Source organism: Marmota flaviventris, chromosome 11 (assembly GCF_047511675.1).
Source record: "Marmota flaviventris isolate mMarFla1 chromosome 11, mMarFla1.hap1, whole genome shotgun sequence".
In the NCBI taxonomy this organism is placed as follows: domain Eukaryota; kingdom Metazoa; phylum Chordata; class Mammalia; order Rodentia; family Sciuridae; genus Marmota; species Marmota flaviventris.
The window spans coordinates 38,405,215-38,430,762 of record NC_092508.1 but is presented as its reverse complement, the minus strand read 5'-3'; the positions used below and the strand labels follow the sequence as shown (position 1 = coordinate 38,430,762).

At 35.9% G+C, this 25,548-nt stretch overlaps 1 protein-coding gene across 1 annotated transcript in view; it reads left to right on the top strand.

Moving 5' to 3' along the window:
* The window catches only part of Ccdc150 (coiled-coil domain containing 150), a 135,748-nt gene that overhangs the window by 76,686 nt on the left and 33,514 nt on the right, over positions 1–25,548 (top strand). Inside the window, exons 15-18 of the mRNA XM_027925000.2 lie at positions 6,034–6,117; positions 18,259–18,366; positions 23,579–23,707; positions 25,071–25,240. Coding sequence (XP_027780801.2) covers positions 6,034–6,117; positions 18,259–18,366; positions 23,579–23,707; positions 25,071–25,240 — 491 coding nt within the window. The remainder of the gene's footprint in view (positions 1–6,033; positions 6,118–18,258; positions 18,367–23,578; positions 23,708–25,070; positions 25,241–25,548) is intronic.

Genomic DNA, 25,548 nt, shown 5'->3' with positions numbered 1-25,548 from the left:
TTTTTCTCCGGCATGAAGGGAGCCCATCAAAAATCCAGAAGAAGTATCAACTGTAACATGCAAATATTTTAATTTTCCAAATTCTGGCAAGTGTGTGATGTCCATCTGCCAAATATGGTTAGGTATCAATCCTCTAGGATTGACTCCAAGATTAACTTGTGGTAAAAAGGTCACACAATTTTGACATTGTTTTATTATTTGTCTAGCTTGTTCCTTAGTTATTTTAAAACGCTTTTGTAAAGTATTAGCATTGACATGGAACTTTTTATGAAAATTTATAGCTTCTTCTAGTGTAGAGAAAATATGTATGTCATGTGTAGTTTTATCTGCTAAATCATTGCCCAAACTAAGGGCTCCAGGCAATCCTGTATGTGCCCCGATATGTCCTATAAAGAATGGATCTTTTCTGTCCCAGATTAGACTTTGTATAGTGGAAAGCAAAGAGAAAACAGTAGAAGAAGGGGAAATCCTACCAGCATCTTCAAGAGATACTATAGCATTAACTACATACTGACTATCAGAAAATAAATTAAATACAGAATCTTTAAACATCACAAAAGCTTGTAAAACTGCATTAAGCTCTACCTTTTGAGCTGATTGTTTGGGTACTAAAAATGTAAAAGTTTGATCAGGGGTAACTACTGCTGCTGTACCATTATTTGACCCATCAGTGAATATATTTGGAGCATTCATGATAGGTGTTTTTCTTGTCATTTTTGGAAAAATTACAGGATGCAATGACCAAAAAGACAATAAAGGATTAGATGGTAAGTGGTTATCAAATGAAACATTAGATTTGCACATGATTATTGCCCAAGTATTTAACTCATTAGCTAACTCATCAATTTGATTCATAGTATATGGAGTAATAATTTTATTGGGAGAAATTCCAAACACTCCCTTTGCTGCTTTTATTCCTTTGAGTATTAATTGTCCTACAGCCTCAGGATACCTAGTAAGAATAGTGTTAGGAGAATAAGATAAATGTATCCATAATAATGGACCTTCTTGCCAAAATACTCCTGTAGGAATATTTTTTGTTGGTAGTACAATAAATAATAAAGGCAAACTTATATCAATTCTATCCAAATGCATATTTTCCATATATGTTTCAATGATTTTTAATGCCTTTCTTGCTTCAGGCGTTAACATTCGGGGTGAATTTGGATCTGATGGACCTTTTAGGATATCAAATAAAGGTCCCAACTCTCCTGTTGGTATACCTAAATAAGGCCTTATCCAATTTATGTCTCCTAATAACTTTTGAAAGTCATTAAGTGATTTGAGTTGATCTACTCGTATTTGAATTTTTGGTGGACGGACCATGGTTGAGGATAATAGAACTCCTAAATAATTAATTGGAAAATTTAATTGTACTTTATCTATTGCTATCTCTAGATTATAATTTTTTAATAAGTTTGTAAGTGTGGCATAACATTCTAGCAATGTGTTTTTATCTTTGTGTGCTAATAATACATCATCCATATAGTGAAATATTTGTAGTTCAGGATTTTGATTTCTAAGTGGCTGGATTGCTTTGTTAACATAAATTTGACACATAGTTGGGCTGTTAGCCATCCCTTGAGGGAGTACTTTCCATTCATATCTCTGATCAGGACCTTCATGATTCAGTGCAGGGATAGTAAATGCAAAACGTGGACTATCCTCAGGATGAATTGGAATTGAAAAAAAACAATCTTTAATATCTATAACTAAAACATACCAGGTTTTTGGCAAAGCAGACAACTGAGGAATCCCTGATTGAGCAGGTCCCATAATAACCATCTCATTATTAATGGCTCTTAAATCTTGCAATAATCTCCATTTACCAGATTTCTTTTTGATGACAAAAATGGGAGTATTATGGGGAGATACAGAAGGTTGTATATGTCCTTCTGCTAATTGTTGTTTGACCAGGTCATGGGCTGCTTGTATCTTTTCTTTAGTCAGGGGCCACTGAGGAACCCATACTGGTCTTTCTGATTTCCAAGTAATTTTTATTGTCTCAGTGGCCCTTTCTGAAAATCCAACCCATGTCTGTCTGTTCCTTGATCTATTTGTATTGGTGCTGCTATACCTTGTTCTTGTTTTTCTAATCTTTTTCCTTTCCTAAAACCTTGTCTAGTCATAATAGTGGGTGCATTTTGGTTGATGTTATTTGTTAATGTCAAACCTAATTGATCTAGGACATCTCGTCCCCATAAATTTACGGGAAGATGATCCAATATATATGGCTGTATAGTTCCTTCACATCCTTCAGGATCCTTCCAATCTAATACCATTGCACTTCTATGGGGATTAGTCGCCACTCCTAGGCCTCGAAGCGTTTGAGTGGCTTGTTGTAATGGCCAATGTTTTGGCCATTCTTGACGAGAGATGATGCTAAGGTCTGCACCTGTATCCAGTAGCCCATTAAATTCATGTCCTTGAATATTTAGTTTTAGCATGGGGCGAGAATCTAAATTTAAAGACAGCATAGCCCAATCTACACCTGTGGAACCTAATCCCTTGGAACCTCTTTCTACAGTACGACTGGAAAATTTATCATGTAGGCTGGGTATTATTAGTAACTGTGCTATTCTATCTCCTGGTGAAATTACTGATATACCCTTTGGAGAACTGGCTATAATTTTTATTTCACCTTCATAATCGGGATCAATTACCCCAGGACTTATCATAAGTCCTTTTAGAGTAGAAGAGCTGCGTCCCAATAATAAGCCTACTGTTCCTTTGGGAAGAGGTCCTTTCACCCCTGTGGGAATGATTTGAACTCCCATCTCTGGAGTTAGTACTGCTCTGGCGGAGGCGCAGATGTCCAACCCTGCGCTCCCTCTGGTTTGTCTGATGAGGGATCTGATGGACAATGTGTCCTGGGCACTACCCTGATGGGGTTGCTGGGTTCCTCCAGTGCTCCGTATATTTGTGGTTTTGGGCCCCGGAGCATTGGGCCCCCTTGTCCATTTTTTGGCAATGGAGCCTGATGCCTTTCTCCACGATATCGTGGATAAACACCTGGTCCTTGTTCGTTTTTTGATAATGGAGTACCCTCTATGGTGGTTTGAGAACGGCATTCATTAGCCCAATGTCTCCCTCTACGGCATCGTGGGCAAATACCTGGTATTCTACTCCTTGGATACCTAGTTTTGTTAAACCCTCCTCCAATGGGGCAATTCCTTTTAAAATGTCCTGTTTGTTCACAATTGTAGCATGTTCTTGGCCTGGCATCTAAAGCCTGTTTTACTGCAGCTGCCACAATTTGCCCTTGTTCATTAATGTCTCTGGCATCTAAAGCCTGTTTTACTGCAGCTGCCACGACTTGCTCTTGTTCATTAATGTCTCTACATAATTTAATATATGTGTTTAAATCTTCATGTTTCCATGGTCTAATGATATCTCTGCACCAACGATTCGCTTGCTCATAAGCCAGGTGTTTTAGTAATGGCATTGCTTGTTCTGTATTCCCAAAAACTCTGGTAGCTGTTTGAATAAGCCTATCTACAAATTCAGCATAAGGTTCATTAGCTCCTTGTATTACCTTAGATAATTGACCTTGTAAACCTCCATGTCCTTGTAAAGTCTTCCATGCCTTAATTGCATCTGCAGCAATTTGTGCGTATACGCCAGGATCATATGCAATTTGTTGCTGCTGATCCTCATAAGGTCCCTTTCCTAACAACATATCTAGATTTCTCTGAGGATAACCAGCTGCTGCATTTCGCCTAGCCGTCTCCTTGCAAAATTCCTCATTGGCAACCTTCCATAACAGGTATTGTCCTCCATTTAGCACAGCTTTACACATATTAGCCCAATCTGCTGGCGTCATGTTCAAGTTGTTAATGGATTCGACCAAGCTTACAGTGAAGGGTGCTTGAGGACCATAGGTTGTTACAGCCTCTTTTAGCTGCTTCACTGTTTTGAAATTTAAAACTTGGTAAAATCGCTGCCCTCCTGCCTCAAATACAGGGCATGTTAATATTTGAGATCTTGTCTCAGGATCCCAACTATCAACTGCGGGGGTTGGGGACCTCCCAGCATATGGAGGTGGCCTTGTTAGTTGGACACTTACGTCCTCTGGTGATAGAAAGGTGTTAGTAGCAGTCTCCTGTAGAGGTGGTGCTGTTGGTTGGACACTTACACCCTCTGGTGATAGAAAGGTGTTAGTAGCAATCTCCTGTTGTAACTTTCCCCCTGATGGCTTTTTCTGTTTTACACTTTCTTTCTCTGTCTGACTAACTTGAGAGGCCTTCTCTTTTACTTGAATCTTTTCCTCTGTCTGACTAACTTGAGAGACCTTCTTTTTTACTTGAATCTTTTCCTCTGTCTGACTAACTTGAGAGACCTTCTCTTTTACTTGAATCATTATGTCTTCTCCTTCCTCTACCATTGTCTGAACTGAAGGCTTTGGACTAAGCAAACAAGATATGAACGTCCACAATGGCAATGTGCCAACTGGCAGAGTCCCTGGGCTTTTCTTTTCTATTCTTTTTAAATCTTCACCATGATGGTTCCATTGTGATATATTTAACAACTCCTCCTTAAAAAGCCATGGGCTACATTTTTGTATTGTATCAACGTATGCCCTGACTGCTATTGATTTTACTGGGATGCCTCCTTCCTCTAACAATTTACTTAACACTCTTTCAGTTTGTTTTTTACTAATTTCTGATCCCGTATTTCTACTATAATACAACCCAACAAGATGACGCCAAACAAAACCGAGACAGAATGAAATAAAAAGGGAACAACAAAAAGTCATTATAGCCTTTCTATCCTCCTGACATGTGCATTCGTCCTTTCTCCCTATCTGTTCCTCAGACGTAAATAGTTTTTCCTCAGATGTGAGCGGTTTTTCTTCCGTCTCACTCATCTCCAGGGACAGGCAACTTAAAACAAAAGTGAAACAAAATAACAAAAGAAGAATCTTAAAATGGCTACCCATCCTCTCGCCCTGCCCTCAGGGGCGAGCAGTTCACTTACCCTCAGTCGCTCCCGGTGCGAGCCACCAGATGCCGCAGTCTGGCTGGGCACAATCAGGAGCCACTTGTCAAAAGAAACTAACTTTATTTTTAGAACCAAAGACGCCAAACAAACAGCATCTCAGGAAAAACCCCTCAGAGCCTCAACTGCCACCACCGGCTTTCCACAAGCCTGTCTCTCCCCCCACAAGCTTCTCTCCACCTCCCACAATCCTCCTGCTCTTGAGGCCGATTGGCTGGGTCACGTGGGCAGAGCCAAAAAGTCCCCCAATGAGCAGCTCCGTGGTCTGAAAGGGCAGGGAAACAGTCCAATGAGCATCACCGCAGAGGAGCCAATCAGCTAGATGTTGCTGGGGCCGAGGAGCCAATCAGCTAGATGTTGCTGGGGCCGCTGTGAGCCAATCATCAGCCGGCAGCTGGATTGCTGGCAGCTGGAAGTTTGCTGGGGCCCCTTCGGCTGTGGCTCTCAACACATTGCTTTTAGAAAAATACTTTCTTTTAGTGGGAGCAACACATAGATTTTTTTTTTAATCTTTGAAAAGAAATTATAGCAAGCCATAGTGGCATACACCTGTAATTCCAGCAAGTGAGGAGGCTGAGGCAGGAGGATTACAAATCCTAGGACAGTCTGGGCAACTTAATGAGATCCTGACTCAAAATAAAAAATTAAAGGGGCTGGGAATGTAACTTAGTGGTAGAGTACCCCTGGTGGTAGAGTACCTGCAACCACTGATATAACCACACCATATCTGGCTTGGATCACAGCTAAGAAATAACTAACATAGCAAAATAACAACAACAGCAATGTACAAGGAACAACAAACTCTGGGGCTCTTAAGGCTCTATACTTTAATCAGCAAGTCTCCTTATGTGTTGCTTGTTAGCACTGAGACCAGTTATCTAGGGAGAGACTAGAAGGCAGCAATAACAAATAAATATGAATCTTGATCTTAATACTATGGAAGTAGTAAGGGTACTAGTACTTTTTTTTCCCCAAAAGAAAATGCTTATTCCTTTCTATGCCAAGAGGTACTGATACCTGTGTTTACATTATCAGCTTGCTGAGCAAAAGGTGGAAAATGTCTTGGGAAAAATTACTGAGAGTAAAAATAAACTGGCCTATGAAAAGGGAAAACTCCAGGTATGAGATTTATTTTCATATTTTATATGATTTTTAAAGATACTAATTGTAAAACTAAATATTGCTGGATTTTTAGAAGACCTACCCTATTGTTTACTAATTCTGTAGTCTTTGAACCTCCCTGTTTGTGGCTTCCTTAATATCCAGATGACTTCTGTTCATATTCAATTCACATAATACTGAAGCCTAATGCAGTGACAATCTTTACAAATTTTGTGATGATTTGAAGACTTACTGTAGTTATTTTATGCCTCGTCACTCACTGAAAATATAGAGGTCCTATGCTTTCTTTTTTTCATGAATTTTTATAAAACATCTAAAAAGAAATAACTCTGACAATTGGGCCTCAGAGACAATAGAATAGACTTAAGTGAAAGTGATGATACTGTTCTTTTTCTGATTGTGCATTTTACCCCCATGGCATCTACCTATTGAGGAGCAGCTTTGCACATTTTAGAGCCGGGAGCGGTTCAACACAGCAGGGTATTGGCACAGGGTGCTTTCTGATTGTTGGGTAATGATCATGAGGGTCAGCAGGGCTCACCATTGGGCGGCTCTTCCTGCCGCTGTCTCGGGGCATGGGGAAGTTAGTACTGGAACAGAAGCATGGCCCGCGCCATCTTTGGAGCAAAAGCTTGCTACAGATGTAACTAAGCTTGTCTTTAGCCCACTGCAGTGGAAACACCAATGTCTACATCAGTGGTTCTAAGCCTAGTACACATCATCATCACCTAGGGAGAGTTTAAGATGTCTGAGCTCTGGAACGTGCATCATGTTTGCCACTTTTTTTAAATGCATCCTAGGGAAAAAAATACATTAATGGATTGATAGGGAGAATGATAGATGGATAGATATGTGATAAGTAAAAGCAAAAAATAATGGTTGAATTTGGTTGGTGGACCCTAAAGCATGCTCTTAGTAAAATTCTGTCAAATTTTCTGTATGTTCAGTTTTTTCTTAGTAAAATGTAAGAATAAAAAATCCCCATGTCTAGAATTCCAACCCAGAGCAACTAAGACAGAATTTTAGGGGCTAGTCTAAACTCTGATACTTTTTAAAGCTCCCCAGATGCTGATATGATGAATTCTTCTAAATGTCTCATGTACTCATATCCAAAAGATTATCTAAATTAGTGGTCATATAGTATCTTAAGATTTACTGGATTTCTCCTAAAAGTAGTTATGCCAGTTTTAAAAGCAGTGTATATACAGATATATTAAACAGGTGCATTAGAGTTACATATGTTAACATGGATGAATCTCATACTATATACTATTTAGAGATACATATATAGTAAGATTTTTAAACTGAGAATGATGAATACCAAATCCAAATCCAGCATTGTAATTAACTCTAGGATGAGGGGGAGATTGGGTTAGAATGGGTGCTACTGGATTGGTGGTTTTTTTTTTTTTTTTGTTTTTTTTTGTTTTGTGTGTGTGTGTCAGGGGAGATATTAGGATCAAACCTAGGGCCTGAAGTCAGGCAAGTGTTCTACCACTGAGCTACACACCCAGTCCAGAGGTTTCAATTGATCTGGTAATATTTTATTTTAATTTGAATGATGGGTAGATGGGATATTATCATATATGTCTGAAAGAGTTCCAACACTTTATAAAATCATTTTTAAACGTGCCAGTTTGAGTCGCTTAGCCTTGCAATAATCTGCCATTGGTTGCATCACTTACATCAACACCTGGATTCAAACATGTTAGCAGACTGGCCCTTGTAAGCAACTGCAATTGTGAACTTAAATTACAGATTAGATAAGGGTTTGTTTTATGTTTTAGTAAACTTTTTCTTGAACTATAATGTATATACTGAAAAGAACATGGGACCCAGCCTGATGAACTTTTTACAAATTAAAATTAACACTCAGATCAAGAAACGGCACATTCCCAACATCCAGAACCTTCTTCCAATAACTATCACCAACATGGTTAATTACCATCCTGACTTCCAACACCTCAGATTAATTTTACCTATGCTTTCACTTCACATAATCACACAATACATACTTTTTAATGTCCTGCTTCTTTAACCCAACATTTTAGTAGTGAGTTTTATTATTCATATTTGTCGTGCTGGTTCTTTGTTTTGCATTGCTGCATGCATGTTGTACCATTATATGAATATTAGATAAAGGCCTTAAAAGAAAAAAATATGCTATATTGAAATTATCAGTTCTTAAGTCTATTTTCATACATTTATTAAAATGCATAACTTTGACCATTCCTGTTGTTTTAACCTATTATGTCCTGGCATTCCATATATAGGGCCCTGTATAAAAACTACATATAGAATGACGGGACATAATGGGTTAATGCTGAAGCTCATTTCAAACTATAAATAAGCTAAGGTTATTGGTATGTCCTACTGTACTTCGAATTTACAGTATATATTGAAGGAAAAAAACCTAGGAATTTTAATTGTATTATTTTAGAATATTTGCATTATAAACAGTCTAAAGAAGAGTTCCTTTCCATTTCTTTTTTTTCTATTTTTTTAGTATTATTGATTTTATTTTTTTAAATACACGACAGTGGGATGCATTACAATTCTTATTACACATATAGAGTACAATTTTCATATCTTTGTATATAGAATATGTTCACGCCAATCCATGCCTTTATACATGTACTTTTTTGCATTACAATTCTTAGTATACAAATATATCACAATTTTTCATGTTTCTGTTTATATATAAAGTATGTTGACACCCAATTTGATTCTTCATACGTGTACTTTGGATAATGTCACATTCCACCATTCTTGCTGATCCCCTGCCCCCTCCCTTCCCCTCCCACCCCTCTTCCCTATCTAGAATTCATCTAATCCTTCCATGCTCCCCCTCCCTACTCCACTATGAGTCAGCCTCCTTATATCAGAGAAAACATTCAGCATTTGTGTTTTGGGGATTGGCTAACTTCACTTAGCATTATCTTCTCCAACACCATCCAGTTAGCTGCAAATGCCATGATTTTATTCTCTTTTATTGTTGAGTAAAATTCCATTGTGTATATATACCACATTTTTTTTATCCATTCATCCACTGAAGGGCATCTAGTTTAGCTCCACAATTTAGCTATTGTGAATTGCACTGCTATAAACATTGATGTGGCTGTGTCCCTGTAGTATGCTGATTTTAAGTCCTTTGGGTATAGTCCGAGAAGAGGGATAGCTGGTCAAATGGTAGTTCCATTCCCAATTTTCCAAGGAATCTCCATACTGCTTTCCATATTGGCTGTACCAATTTGCAGTCCTACCAGCAATGTATGAGTGTACCTTTTTCCCCACATCCTCGCCAATACTTATTGTTGTTTGTCTTCATAATAGCTGCCATTCTGACTGGAGTGAGATGATATCTTAGAGTAGTTTTGACTTGCATTTCTCTGATTGCTACAGATGATGAGCATTTTTTCATATATTTGTTGATTGATTGTATATCCTCTTCTGAGAAATGTCTGTTCAGGTCCTTGGCCCATTTATTGATCAGGTTATTTGTTCTTTTGGTGTTTATTTTTTTAAGTTCTTTATATACCCTATTAGTTCTTCTTTAAAGGTCTTGTAGAATTTGGCTGTGTATCTATCCAGTCCTGGGCTTTTCTTGGTTGATAGGCTTCTGATGGCATCTTCTATTTCATCATTTGATTGGTCTGTCTAAATTGTGTATATCATCCTGACATCAGATACAGCACTAATCTCTAGGGTATATAAAGAACTATCTGATGTGTGAGGGGAAAAAATTTGCTCCCAGGATGTGGGCTCTCTCTTTACCTCACAGATTGTTTCTTTTGCTGAGAAGAAACTTTTTAGTTTGGTTCCATCCCATTTATTGATTCTTGGTTTTAATTCTTAAGCTATAGGAGTCATATTAAGGAAGTTGATGCCTAATCCCACATGACGAAAATTAGGGCCTACTTTTTTTTCTATTAGATGCAGAGTCTCTGGTTTAATTCCTAGGTCCTTGATTCATTTTGAGTTTAGTTTTGTGCATGGTGAGAAATAGGGGTTTAATTTCATTTTGTTGCATATGGATTTCCAGTTTTTCCAACACCATTTGTTGAAGAGGCTATCTTTTCTCCAATGCATGTTCTTGGCAACTTTGTCTAATATAAAATAATTGTAATTGTGTGGGTTAGTCTCTGTGTCCTCTATTCTGTACCATTGGTCTACCAGTCTTGGTCTTGGTCTACCAGTACCATGCTGTTTTTGTTACTATTGCTCTGTAGTATAGTTTAAGATCTGGTATAGCGATGCCACCTGTTTAACTCTTCTTGCTAAGGATTGCTTTAGCCATTCTGGGTCTCTTATTTTTCAGATGAATTTCATGATTGCTTTTTCTAATTCTATGAGGAATGCCATTGGAATTTTGATCGGAATTGCATTAAATCTGTATAGTGCTTTTGGTAGTATGGTCATTTTGGTAATATTAATTCTGCCTATCCAAGAGCAAGATAGATCTTTCCATCTTCTAAGGTCTTCTTTGATTTCTGTCTTTAGGGTTTGGTAGCTTTCGTTGTATAGATCTTTCACCTCTTTCATTAAGTTGTTTCCCAAATCTTTTTTTTTTTTTTTTGAGGCTATTGTGAATGGGGTAGTTTTCCTCATTTCCTTCTCAGAGACTTTGTCACTGATACACAGAAATGCCTTTCATTTATGGGTGTTGATTTTATATCCTGCTACTTTGCTGAATTCATTTACTAGTTCTAGAAGTGTTCTGGTGGAATTTTTTGGGTCTTCTAGGTATAGAATCATATCATCAGCAAATAGTGCTAATTTAAGTTCTTTCTCTATACATATCCCTTTGAATTCTTTCGTCTAATTGATCTGGCCAGTGTTTTAAGAACTATGTTAAATAGAAGTGGTGAAAAAGGGCATCCCTATCTTGTTCCAGTTTTTAGAGGGAATGCCTTCAATTTTTCTCCATTTAGAATGATGTTGGTCTTAGACTTAGTGTAGATAGCCGTTACAATGTTGACATATGTTCCTGTTATCCCCATTTTTTCTAGTGTTTTGAACATAAAGGGGTGCTGTATTTTGTTCAGTGCTTTTTCTGCATCTATTGAGATGATCATATGATTCTTATCTTTAAGTCTATTGATGTGATGAATTACATTTATTGATTTTCATATGTTGAACCAACCTTGTATCCCTGGGATGAATCCTTTTGATTATAGTGCACAATCTTTTTGATATGTTTTTGTATTCAATTAGCCAGAATATTATTGAGAATTTTTGCATCTATGTTCAATAGACATATTGGGCTGAAATTTTCTTTCTTTGATGTGTCTTTGCCTGGTTTGGGGATCAGGGTGATATTGGCCTCATAGAATGAGTTTGGAATTACTGCCTCTTTTTCTGTTTCCTGAAGTAAATTGAAGAATATTGTATTAGTTCTTCTTTAAAGGTCTTGTAGAAGTCGGCTGTGTATCCATCCAGTCCTGGGCTTTTCTTGGTTGGTAAGCTTTTGATGGTTTCTTATATTTCCTCACTTGATATTGCTCTGTTTAAATTGTGTATATCTTCCTGGCTCAATCTGGATAAATCGTATGACTTAAGAAATTTGTCGATGCCTTCAATGTCTTCTATTTTATTGAAGTATAAGATTTCAAAATAATTTGTAATTATCCTCTATATTTCTGTGGTGTCTGTTGTGATATTACCTTTTTTATCATGTATGCTGGTAATTTGAGTTCTCTCCCTCCTTCTCTTCATTAGCGTGGCTAAGGGTCTGTCAATTTTATTTATTTTTTCAAAGAACTAACTTTTTGTTTTGTCAATTTTTTCAGTTGTTTCTTTTGTTTAGAATTCATTGATTTCAGCTCTAATTTTAATTATTTCTTGCCTTTCACTGCTTTTGCTGCTGATTTGTTTTTCTTTTTCTAGAGCTTTGAGATGTAGTGTGAAGTCATTTTATTTGTTGACTTTTTCTTCTTTTAAGGAATGAACTCCATGCAATGAATTTTCCTCTTAGTATTGCTTTCATAGTTTCCCAGAGATTTTAATATGTTGTGTCTGTGTTCTCATTTACCTGTAAGAATTTTTTAATCTCCTCCTTGATGTCTTCTGTAACCCATTGTTCATTTAGTAGCATATTGTTTAGCCTCCAGGTAATGGAGAAATTTTTATTTTTTATTTTGTAATTGATGTTCAATTTCATTCCATTATGATATGATAAAATGCATCATAGCATCTTTACTTTTTTGTATTTGCTAAGAGTTGCTTTGTGACATAGTATATGGTCTACCGGGTTTCTGTTTTCGCGACTAAAAGGCTCAGGAGGGAGTCACTCCAGGTAAACTGGGCTGACTGGGCTGCACGAAATAACCACACAAGAGACACAAATACCTTTTTCTTTGGGATCACTGTGACGGCTCCTCTGACCTTAAGGGTCCGCAGGAAGAGAGAGCGAGAGCATGTGCTGACCCCTTTTATTGAGAAGAAGCTATTCAAATGAGGCAAGAGTTTAGGTTTCAGGGGGCTGAGTCTATCTTCATGATTTCCACTGTCAGCAGGTTGACTGACACCTGGGTAGGCCACACCCAAGAGCACAGTAAGAGAAGGGGACACACACAAGGCACTTCCAAGGAAGATTCTATCCTAAACAGAGCAAGGGGTTATATTACAAAGGAACAGGTGAGCATAGCTTCACCCACGGGTAAAGCAAGACACACCCATGCACGAGACACCGGCCCTCGAACCCAAGAAGGGTGGGGAAAGCTCTGCCACATTTCTGCAACTGAGCGCCACAGCACCCAGCCGAGGAGTGTGACTCAGTCACGTGTAAGGTTGGTTTCCCACAATGGTCTGTTTTAGAGAAGGACCCAAGTGCTGCTGAGAAGAACGTGTATCCACTTGATGCAGGTTGAAATATTCTATATGTTAGTTAAGTCTAAGTTATTGATTATGTTATTGTGTTCTGTAGTGTCTTTATTCAATTTTTGTTTGAAAAATCTATCCAGTAGTGAGAGAGGTATGTTAAAATCACCCAAGATTATTGTGTTGTGGTCAGTTTGATTCCTGAACCTAAGAAGAGTTTGTTTGATGAGCATAGCTGCACCATTGTTTGAGGCATATATATTTATGATTGTTATTTCTTGTTGGTGTATGGTTCCCTTGAGCAGTATGTAGTGTCCCTCTTTATCCCTTTTGATTAACCTTGGCTTGAAATCTACTTTATTTGATATGAGTATGATAACCCCTGCTTGCTTCCACAGTCCATGTGAGGGGTATGATTTTTCCCAACCTTTCCCCTTCAGTCTGTGTATGTCTTTTCCTATCAGATGAGTTTCCTGGAGGCAGCATATTGGTTTGTTGTTGTTGTTGTTTTTTGTTTTTTTTTTTTAATGCAATCTGCTAGCATATGTCTTTTGATTAGTGAGTTTAAGCCATTAACATTTAGGGTTACTATTGAGACATGGTTTGTATTTCCAGCCATATTTGTTTATTTTTTTATTTAACTTGACTTGGTTTTCCTCTTTGATTAGTTTTTTCTTTAGTGTACTACGTCCCTCTGCTGATTTTCATTGCTGTTTTTCATTTCCACTTCATGAAATATTTTGCCAATATTTCTGTAGTGCCAATTTTCTAACTATAAATTCTTTTAACTTTTGTTTATCATGGAAGGTTTTTACTTCATCTTCAAATCTAAAGCTTAATTTTGCTGGATACAAGATTCTTGGTTGGCACCCATTATCTTTCAGAGCTTGAAATATGTTGTTCCAGGATCTTCTAGCTTTCAGTGTCTGTGTTGAAAACTCTGCCATTATCCTAATTGGTTTTATTCTATATGTAATCTGATTTCTTTCTCTTGTGGCTTTTAAAATTCTCTCCTTATTCTGTATGTTGGGCATTTTCATTATAATGTGCCTTGTTGTGAATCTGTTGTGATTTTGTACATTTGCCGTCTGTAGGCTTCTTGAATTTGGATTTCCAATTCATTCTTCATGTTTGGAAAGTTTTCTGATATTATTTCATTGAATAGATTGTTCATTCTTTTGTTTGGATCTCTGTACCTTTCTCTATCCCAATACCTTTTAAATTTGGTCTTTTTATGCTATCCCATTCTTGAATGTTCTGCTCATGGTTTCTTATCATTTTCGCTGTGTGGTCAGTGTTCTTTTCAAGATGATTTATTTTATCTTTATTGTCTGATATCCTATCTTCTAAGTGGTCTACTCTGTTGGTGATGCTTTCATTTGAATTTTTAATTTGGTTTTTTATTTCTTTCATTTCAATGATTTCTGGTTTTTTTTTTTGTTGTTGTTTGTTTGTTTGTTCGTTTTTTTAAGAACCTCTATCTCCCTTTTGAGGTGATCTTTTGCTTCTTAGATTTGTGTATGTAGCTCATTGTCGAAGTGATCTTTCACTGCCTATATTTGTTGTTTTATGTCTTCTTTGCAATCCCAAAACATTTTAACCATGTATGTCCTGAAATCTTTTTCTGTCATTTTTTCTGCTGTAGCTGCCAATGCTGCCAATGATATGTTGACTTGATTTGTTTGTGGTACTTTCTTCCATTGTCTTTTCATGTTGCTCATGTGTCTTCCTTTCCAGCTCTGTGGATCTGGTGTGTTATTGTTTTTATCCTATGGATTTGTAGGGCTCTTGTAGGGTTCCAGGATCCCTCCTTTATGGGGAAGGACAATGTTAACAGGTCCCAATATCAACAATATATCACCTATGAACAAATTGTTGTTATTAAGATACTTACAGTTTAGTCTCATGTCCAGAAATGTTGGATTCAATTATTATTTAAAATATAATCAGTAGTTTCATTAAAAGATTTACATTCTGGCAGTGGACAATGAACTGGGGGTCAGGCATAGGACAATATGTTGAGGGGAAAAGATGTGAGGGTATAGAGATACTACATCTTAGGGAATGTGGAGGAGAAATCTAATGAAGATGGTTAGTAGCAGGGGAATAGAGAGGGAGTAATTTAGGGTAGACAAGTACGTGGGTAGATAGTAGAGTACATAAAACAAACACTTCTGTATTTAGAAAAATATAGGATGTAAAATTAGTAAAATTTAGAGGGTGAAAGAAGAGGAAAGAGAAAAAAAGGGAAAGAATGAAAGAAAAAAAGAGGCTTATGCAACCCCTCTATATTGTATAATTCAGGTGACTCAATCCTCAAAGTCCTATTTTATGCAAAGTTCTTGTATATACATATATCGGGGATGTGAAGGCCAGAGGATAGAAGGGTAGAAGAGAAAGAAGAAAAAGTAGAAGGAGGAGGAAAAAAAAATACTCTTAGAGATCCTTTTCTTTCCTTCTTCTCTTCTCATCCAGTAGGTGGAGTTGTCTGTTTTAAGCTGGTGTCTCTGCCCTCAGGATGGTATAGGTAACCAGGGTGAGAAGACTGGACCTGGTGTGGAGCGTCTGGAAGCCGGGAGTGCCGCCCACCAGTTCCAGCAGGGAAATAGCACCTCACGTGTCTTTTTTTGTGACCACTCATCTGACTTGAGCCCCCGCTATGGTCTCTCTCTCTTGTCTGGAGATTTCACAGATCCTGGTCTCTTTGTTATGCTCCAGACTTTAGTCCCCTCCCATCTCTTTCTTATCAGGTCCCACCTTCAGGACCTCTCACCCCAGGCTCACACCAGGTGGGCAGCGCCCTGTTGGAACTGCACTCCTGTCCAACTGAGACCTGTTTTTGTGTTGGGTGGCCACGTGCTGAGATATCGCCTCTGGGGAGGGGCGGGGAATTGGAAATCAGGTACCTGCTCAAATGGTGATCCCATCTGATAGCCATGCCCACCAAAAATGGCGAGGAAGGTTTTCCAAGATGGAGTTGGTCTGCTTCCAGCGTGTCTGGTGATGTGGGGACAGCTGCGGGATGGTCTTGTGCTGTGGATCAGTAGCAGCTGACTGACCTGCGTGGGAACGGAGAGCAGTCTGGAGTTGTGCAGAGGTGCTGATAGGTGATTTTGCTAAGCCATTTGTGAGTTTTGCATGAGCTAGAACTGTGGTTTGGGTCTGGAGTCTAGAAACTTACCCAAACGCAGAGGCTCTGATTTCTGCACATGTGGTTGCAGCACTGGTGAATTCTGTGAAAATCTGCTGTATAGGGGTCTTCTCACACTCTCTGAGATGTTGTATTCTGTCTAGGCAAGACCTTGTGGATAAGCTGTCTGCTTTCTTGGTTTCCTGCCACAGAGCAGCCAGAATCAGGACTACCTCTATTCCGCCCGCCATCTTGTATCCACCCTCCATTTCTTAGTTATCTGTTTCTCTATTGTTAATATAATTAGAGTTATATACATATGTATATATTTAGACCAGTTGAAACAATATGAGCGTATGACCTTGACCTAAATTATTTCTATTCCTAAGACTGGCTGATAAGACAGTTATAGAAACTGCTTGGATTTTAATGATCACAGAAACACCATGCCTCTGAGAGGCAGCAGTATTTATTTGCTTCGGACCCATTCTTCTTTGTTTCTTCCCATTTTGAATGTCCTGAGTTAATTTTTGCCAAGTGAGAGACTCCATATAAATATCAAAGTGCTTTATGAATAAGAACATGCTGTCTGGAGTTTCAAGGCATTTTATTGGGCACTTACGGGATCAAGTAGGATGAATTATTTAAGTATTATTGGGGAATAGGACTTTGTATTACTTGAAGAGAGGCAAACATTAAAGTCTTCTTAGTCATACAGTTCATTTTTCCTTGGGTTCTGTGGACTAACAGTGGTTTATATTTAAAATAGATAATTGTTGAATCAATACCTCTCTTTAGAGATACCATTTTAATTCTTATCCTTAAGTGAAAACCATGATTAATTTTTACTAATGATTTGGAGAGCCACAGCACACGTTTTCTACTGTATACTGTGGAAGAGATTGGCAGAAACTGACAAAGGTGAAAGAAACAAGTATTCTGCTGATGAAATAAGAGAGATTTCCTAAGCCAGACTCCAAAAATCAAAGGTTGAATGTTTCCTCTGATATATGGAAGGTAGTCTAAAAGATCAGGGGAGGTAGAAGAAGGGAATTGAGAAGGAGGAATGACAGGATAATGGAAAAATCAGTGGAATGTTTGAACCTAACTTACCAGTATACATTATATGAATATATTACAGTGAATCATATTATGTATACCCAGAAGACACTAATTTTTTTAATAATATAAAATAGATCTTCAGTAGACTAGAGAAAAGGAAACAGGGAGGGTAAGTAAAATACTGGAGATTTAACTCCATGCATTTATAATTATCTCAAAATAAATCATAATGTTATGTATAACTTATGAACCAATAAAAAATTAAAAAAGAGATTTCCTAAGACAAAGCTTTTTTCTACCCTATTAGCACTCAAATTTTTAACAATTCCTGAAAATCTAATAGCTACAGCCAAAAGGGTGTTTGCTGTCCACAGATAGCAAATAAAATATCAAGAAAATATTAAATAACATTTATAAATTTAAAAATATGGATAAGGGCTGGGGATGTGGCTCAGTGATCTAGTGCCCCTGAGTTCAGTCCTGGTATCAAAAACAAAACAAAACAAAAAAATTTGGATACATATTTGTTGATTCACGGATAGGCTCAGTAATGTTAATTGTTCTTTTATATAAGAGGGCTAAGAGGAAGAAAATATGGCAAATTACAGAATTTGCATATTTGTAAGTATATATTATTTTTATCCCACAAGATAATTTTAAAAGAGAAATATGTATAGTTATCCTTATGAGTTAGTTTTAAAATATAATGGAATTGAATTCCAATTATTCAACTTTTCTAATTCTTTGTCAGTAAAAAACAAGAATGTATTTCTATTTCTTGCACATTGACAATGCTAATTATCCATATTCAAAGGTTTTTGAATGCCAGGTACTAAAATTCCTTTAAAATTGAAATATATTAAATACAAAATCTCACTGTTAAGTTTATATATCATATCGATTTGTATTTTCCATGAGCAATAGAAACCAAATGAGTTATCTCAGTACATTTAAATGGCTATAATATACTTTTAACTGTGAGTTGAAATAGAATTCTTTGCATGATTAGAAAAACTTGAAGATTTTTTTTTGAAAGTTTCAAGTGTCCTCTGTTAATTTTTTTGCAAAACTTACATCTCCTCTTCTTGGAAATTATGAAGTTCACTATTTTTCTATGTTCTTTCTAGGCAAAAGTTAAACAGCTAGAAGAACAACTTCAGTGTTTTACTGAAACCAGTTTACAGAATGAACATCTATGCAAGCTGAATAAGGCTCTAGAGGCCAAATATGCTCATGTATGTTTAATAACTTCAAAAGCTGATTGCTGTCTGATTGCTGTTCTGTTGTTTTAGTTTTTAAGAAATTGTTTGATGCCCTTTTCCCTACTTTACCATACAATTCCAGAAGGATGAATATCCAATCTTGATTCAACAAACATTTTTAAGCACTACTGTGTACAAGATTCTACTAGGCCATAGAGGAATTCATATTATAAAGGTGCCTGAAGCAGAATCAAGACATTCAACTTGCTTCTAAGGATGTTTATGAATGTTCTTAATAAACCTTATTATAGAATAGAAAGTTATGCCTTTCAGAAAAAATATAGATTAATGAGCCTGCATAGAAAGCATTAATATGATTGGAAGCATTGGTAAATGCTTTCATAAAGGAAGTGTTTTTTTTTTAATTTGAGCCTAAAAAATCTTAGCAGATGGGAGGAACAAGTATCTGTTTTTTGAGTGATAGGCAAACTCAGAACTCAGTGCCAACAAGGTATACCTGCAACAGTCAGAAGCTCACCTGAAAGAGGTATTAATAGTGAAGATGTTTTCTTATCAGCAACCTTTGTAGGTCACATAACATTTCAACAAATTAATTAAACAAGCAAAATATATAAAATATTTAGTGAAGAACTTAACCCAGGAATGTGTTACCAAAAGAAAGTGGTTCTTTTAATGATTACAGATTATTAGGTTATTTTAAAAATCTTCAACTCTAGGTGTAAGCATGTATGATTTCTGTATCTACAATATTTGTGTGTATGGACCCCCTGTAACCAAGGTACTAGAATATGTCTTCCGGTGGAATACTCATGGAGTTCTAGCTACTTGCTCTACTGATGAGTGATGAGGTCACAAAGTTGTAAGAGTGACCTCATTAGATACGCTCTCCTACAGGAAATTTGGTTTAAGGCCTATTTCTTTACTAGGTCATACTTTACAGTGTGATCTCTTCATTCTGAAAGCAAAGGAACACATTTCCAAACGTTTTTTTTTTTTATTTTGGCTGCTGCTTTTTATTGCTGTTTCTCTGAGAGAAACAATTCCTTGAAAAATAGCACTAAATTTAGTTAATTTTTTATTTTGTTTATAAATGGTGATGCCACCAAGAAGAAGGAAATCTCCAGAGAGGCCAGCGTCTTCAAAATCCCTTGAAAGCTCTAGGTCTTATGTAAATAATGTAAAGGAGAGAACTTCAACAGTTGGTTTGCCCAGTGTTCTTCCAAACTCCACACGCCGTGTGAGTTTTGCACCTACACTGCCTTCTGTGAGAACATCTCAGGAGATTGGAGACTCCAGAATCTCTCTAAAGACACTTTTGAATGCTATTAAAACTATGGAGGGAAGATTAGAAGGCAAAATAGACATTCTTGCCTCAAGACCCTTACTAAATGATGAATCACCAAATTGTTTTAAACAGGATTTGGTAAGTGAAGAACACAAATAAAATCTTAGGGAAACTTCAGATTTATATAATAATGAAGAAAGCAGTAACAATCTAGGAAGATAATACTTAAAGATATGCATAACAACAAATAAATTGGTTCTTAACAAATAATAAAAACTGATGTAAATTTTGAAACCATTCTTGGCCATCAGCTAATTTTCATTTGGGCATAGAAAATTTGGCTTGAGTTACAATTGAGTTTTTATAAATCTAATTGAGTTTTTAAAAATTCAAAATTTCTAACTAATCTCAACATTTGAGCTAAAATGCTTGAATAAGTCATGATTTAAAAATAGAAATAGGGGCTGGGGTTGTGGCTCAGCGATAGAGCGCTCGTCTCGCACGCGCAAGACCCTGGGTTCGATCCTCAGCACCATGTAAAAAATAAATGAGTGAAATAAAGGTATTTTGTCCAACTATAAAATAAATATTAAAAAAATAGAAATACATTAATCCAAAAATCCCCATGAAATTGAACATTGGTATGTACTTTCCAGAGAGAACTTATTAGAGCATCCATCTTTGCTGGAAGTTTAAAAATAAAAAATACTATAGATGATCTTATGAAGTAGACTACTATTTAGATACTTTGTGTAAACAGTTTCGTTAGCAATATTGTTTGTGTGTGTGTGTGTGTGTGTGTGTGTAAATATATCTTGTAAACACTGGTAAAATTTAAAAAATTAAAACGTATTATTTTTTAGGAAAAAAAATCAATAGATCTTTAGAACCAATGAATTGGCTTCTTTGCACTATTCTGTAATCCTTACAGAAAAAGTTAAAGTATTTTAAATGTTGCAGGTTAAATTTTAAGGATATATAAACATGTTGAGAAAGGTGTGGGAAAAAGACATTCTTGGTTGCTGTTGGGAGCATAAATGGTACAAATTCCTATGGAGTACAACTTGGTAATAATTGTGACAAAATTAGATCTCACAATTTAACTTCTAGGATTTTTCCTTTCATATTTAGTAGCTTATACACATGACTTGTTTAAAGATTACTTACTGAAGAGTTGTTGATGAATAGCAAAAGGCTGCAAGCAACCAGAATCCAATCAATGAGACTGGCTAGATAAATCACATGTATCTTAGCTTGTAATCTACTTCAAGATATGTATATTATTAGGTTAAAACAAGGTTCAGAAATAAATAGATAGTATTTTACTGTTTGCATGCAAAAAGGGTAGGGAAATAAACAATATATACATGCATATTTATTTGTATATGCATTATGTTTATAATAAGCTGGCAAAATTTTTGAGGAAGGAAACTATGGCTGAGAGATTTTTTTTACATTTTTTTGTACATTAAAAAAATAAGGTGAATGTGCTATATGTCAAATAGTTAACTTATGGATATATTTCATTTTAAATAAAACTAAAAGCTAAGGAAGAATGGTCTTTTCAACAAATTGTGCTAGAATAATTGGATATCCATGTGTAAAAATGAAAACTATTTTATCCATACTTCACAACATATATAAAAATTAATTGAAAATGGATCATAGATCTAAATGTAAACTCTAAAACTATAAAGCTAGAAGAAAACGTAAAAAGACATCTTTGTGATCTTGGGTTACGCAAAAATTTCTTAAATTTAACATCAGAAGTGTGATCCAGAGGGTTGGTTCTATGGTAGAGCACTTGCCTAGCATGCATGAGGCTCTAGGTTTGATTCTCAGTACCAGGGGAATCAGGGAACAAAAATTATAATCAATAAAGGGAAAATTATAATCAATAAAGGGACAAAAGTGGTAAATTGTACTTTATTAGAATTGACATGTGCATTCTTCGAAGGCATTAAGAGAAATAAAGAAATAATCAACAGACTGGGAGGAAATATTTACAAACCACTTTTGTGGTTAAGGTCTTTTCTCTAGAATGGGTTTTTTAAAAATCTCAAAATTCATTAGGGAAACAACCCAGTAACAAGAATGGGTAAAATATCAAACAGATATTTCAAAAAAAGATACATGAATGATGATAGATAAGCACTTGAAAGTTATTAAACATCCACCATTAGGGAAATTCAGTGAGATATTACCATACACCTATAAGAAGTTCTAAAATTTTTCATACCAAGTTATCATACCAAGTGTTAGGATGTAGAACAACTAACTCTGATACATTGCTGATGGGAATGTAAAATAGCACAACCACTTTGGAAGGTAGTTTGCTACTTTTTAAAAAACGCAAGGCATGCTACCACCATGTGAATCTAAGTTGGTTCACTCCAAAGTATTTCCCATTAAAAAATGAAAGAATATGTCTATACAAAGACTTGTACCCAAGTGTTCTCAGCAGCTCTATTTGTAATAGCTTAGATCTGGAAACAACTCAAGTATACAAGAGGTAAATAGTTAAGTAAATTGAGATATATCTAGATAGAATACTAAGCAACAGAAAGGAATGAACTATTGATGCATGCAATAAATTGAATAAATCTCAAAATAACTATGAAAGAGTACATAACAATGACTCCATTTATATCAAATTCTAGGAAATGCAAACTATTGTGACTGAAAACAGATCAGAGCTTGCCTTGGGTTGGGTTGAGAAAACAGGGAGAAATAAAGGGGGAGATTACAAAAGGACATAAAGAAACTTTTGGGGTAATGAAAATGTTCACTATTTTTATTATGATTTCAAGGGTTTATACAAGTCAAAACTTCTCAGATTGTACATTTTATATATATGGAGCTTATTGTGTCAATTATACCTCAGTAACAGTTCTAAAAGAATATGAATGTGTTACCTGTTCAAATATTTATTATATCAAAATGTTTAATATTCTTGTCAGAACTGTAGAGGTAGTAGAAAGGAAGAAGTGATGATGGAAGGGTTCTTATCATGATTATGGTGGTGGTCACATAAGCATGTGTATGGAACAGTCCAATATGTGTGTGCACATGCACCTCTGGGACACACACAGGTGCATGAAAAGTTAAAAAATGGTGAAAACTGATTGAATTCTGTAATCTAGTTAATAATAATAATAATAATAAGCCAATTTTGCTATGGAACTACAAAAAACTTTTTATACTATTTTTCAAATATTATGTAACCCTATAATTTGAGATTAAAAAGGTTTTTGTTTTTGTTTTTTCTTTTGGCATCAGGGATTGATTGAATCCTGGAGAGCTCAACCATTGAGCCATGTCCCCAGCTCTTTTTTTATATTTTATTTTGAGACAGTCTTGCTAAGTTGTTTAAGGCCTTGCAAAGTTGCTAAGACTGGCTTTGACCTCATGATCCTCCTAACTCAGCCTCCCAAGCTGCTGGGATTATTGTGCCACTGTGCCTGGCTAAAGTAATATTTAAAATAGTGTGATTATCTAAAATGATGGTGTGACTCCACTGGGAGTGTTTCAAGAATATAAAATTCTAAGACTTCTACCTGGTTTATAGAACTATTTATTATTTATTTGTCTTGTCTTTTATTATATTAATTTATGCATTTACATTTTCAAAAAGAAGTTCCATGATAATCATTTTACATTTTGTCTTCATAATCTTACTATTTCTATTCATATGTTTTCATAGGGAGTGACTAATATGTTAGGTTTACCTGTGTTTTTTCACACAGATTTTTGTTGTTGTTGTTGTTATTTTGCAGTTTTCTATAAAGGGATAAACAGCTAATAAAGATGGAATTTATTTATACTAATGAATAAAAGTTTAATTAAGCATCTTCAGTTTGGTTTTTAAATTGCTGTGCCTTATTCTCATCATTGATTTATGGTATTTTAGAAAATTATTGTTTCTATTTTTCTATTAAGGTGAAATCCATTCTTGAAAAAAATGAAGAAGAGCTATCTCAAGCAGTGAAGTGTCGAGATACAGCCCTGCAAGAGAGTCATAAGTTGAAAGGGAACTTGGAGGCTTTGGAGGATAGGGAAAATAAGAAGGCAAGGCATCTCTCTGTTCTGAAAGTTTGTCACTAAGATGAAGTGCTTATTAAAGCTTTCACGAGCCGTATTACTGATCTTCTTGTATCTGTTAGTAAAAGGAATGAGAAGTAATCAGAGGAAGAGTTCTTTTTATAGAAGATAACTTCATTATGGTTTTAAATATTTCCCTTAAAGATATGTCATGTAACTCCAATGTTTTTTAACTGTCTTGAAAGAATCAAAAGTCTTAATTTTTCCTATTAAAATTCATCTGACCTTGGTAATAATAACATTCATACTTTTGTTTCGTTAATGTGATATAACAGTACTATGATGCTTTCTCTTTAACATTCCTATGGTGTGTGCTTAGTGGGAACAGAAGTCACATCCCAAACTTTGCTTTTTTAAAACATTTTTATTTTTAATTGATACACTGTAATTGTATATATTTGTGCCATTCTGTATGACATGTATACAATATATAATAATAAGATTGAGGTAATTAAGATCTCTGTTACCTCAGACATTTATCATTTCTTTGTGTTGGGAACATTCAAAATCCTATGTATTTCAACTAGTTTTTGTCAACCATAATTACCTGTTGTGCTTAGTACATTAGGAGTTTTTTCTCCTATCTGGCTGTACTCCTGAACTGTTAACCATCCCATCTCCATCCACATTCCCCCTCATTCTTCCCAGGCTTTGGTAACCAATATTCTATGCTTTTGTGAGATCAACTTCTTAGCTTCCACATGTAAGTGAGAACATAAAGTATTTGTCTTTCTGTGCTTGATTTATTTCACTTAATGTCCCCCAGTTCCACCATGTTGTTGCAAATAATAGAATTTCATTATTTTTATTGCTGAATAATATTATCCTGCATATATATGTATCACATTTTCTTTGTCCATTTATCTGACCACATTCCAAACTTCTTGAGAGCAGATACTAGATTTTGCCTCTCTGCAGAGGGCTGTGAGCTATATCTTTCTTCAACAGCTTCCAATTTCTCTTGCAGTCTAGAAAAAGAGATAATTCTGATGGATTTCAGATGTGTTCTCTTCTGACCCCATCAGAAGACAGCTAAGCATACCACCTGGGAACACCTCTGAACTCACGAATTTGTCAACCTTATCATCTCTGGTTAATGTGTGTGCTGTGTAGTGATAGTAGTCTACCATGTTTTCTGTAGGATCAGGGGTCTACTTTGCTTTTTCTCAAAGTCACAATAACTTAAGAAATATAAAAATATAATGTATTTTAGTTATTCATTTTAGTGTTCTACCATACCTGCTCTCCATACTCTCTCCTAGGAGTAATGAGACACACAAGTGTAATCAGAAAGGATCAAGAGTATTTGTCTTGTTTCATTTTCTTTTAGGTAGGAAACTTTCAGCGACAATTAGCAGAGGCTAAAGAAGACAACTGCAAAGTTACAATCATGTTGGAAAATGTGCTGGCTTCTCATAGTAAGATGCAAGGTGCTTTAGAGAAAGTACAGATAGAGCTTGGGCGAAGGGATTCAGAGATTGCAGGCCTCAAGAAAGAAAGGTACCTGTGATTATTTTCTGTCCCCCATATTGCTGCATTGTGTACTATAAAGGAATGTCCAGAGAGAACATGAAGTCACTTTTTATCACTTCCCTCATGAAAGACTACTAAAATTTTCTTTAAAGATCTAGCAAATTGGGGGAAACCTGGAATTAGAAGTGAACATAACTTCTAAAAATTCAAAATGGCCATGTTTTGTTGTTATGTGAAGAAGTATGTATCCTTGAAAGTCATGCTGCATTGCTGTTTTTCCTTTGTTACTTTCTAATTTAAACCTAATTCTTCTCTTGGCTCTATGAATAGTAATA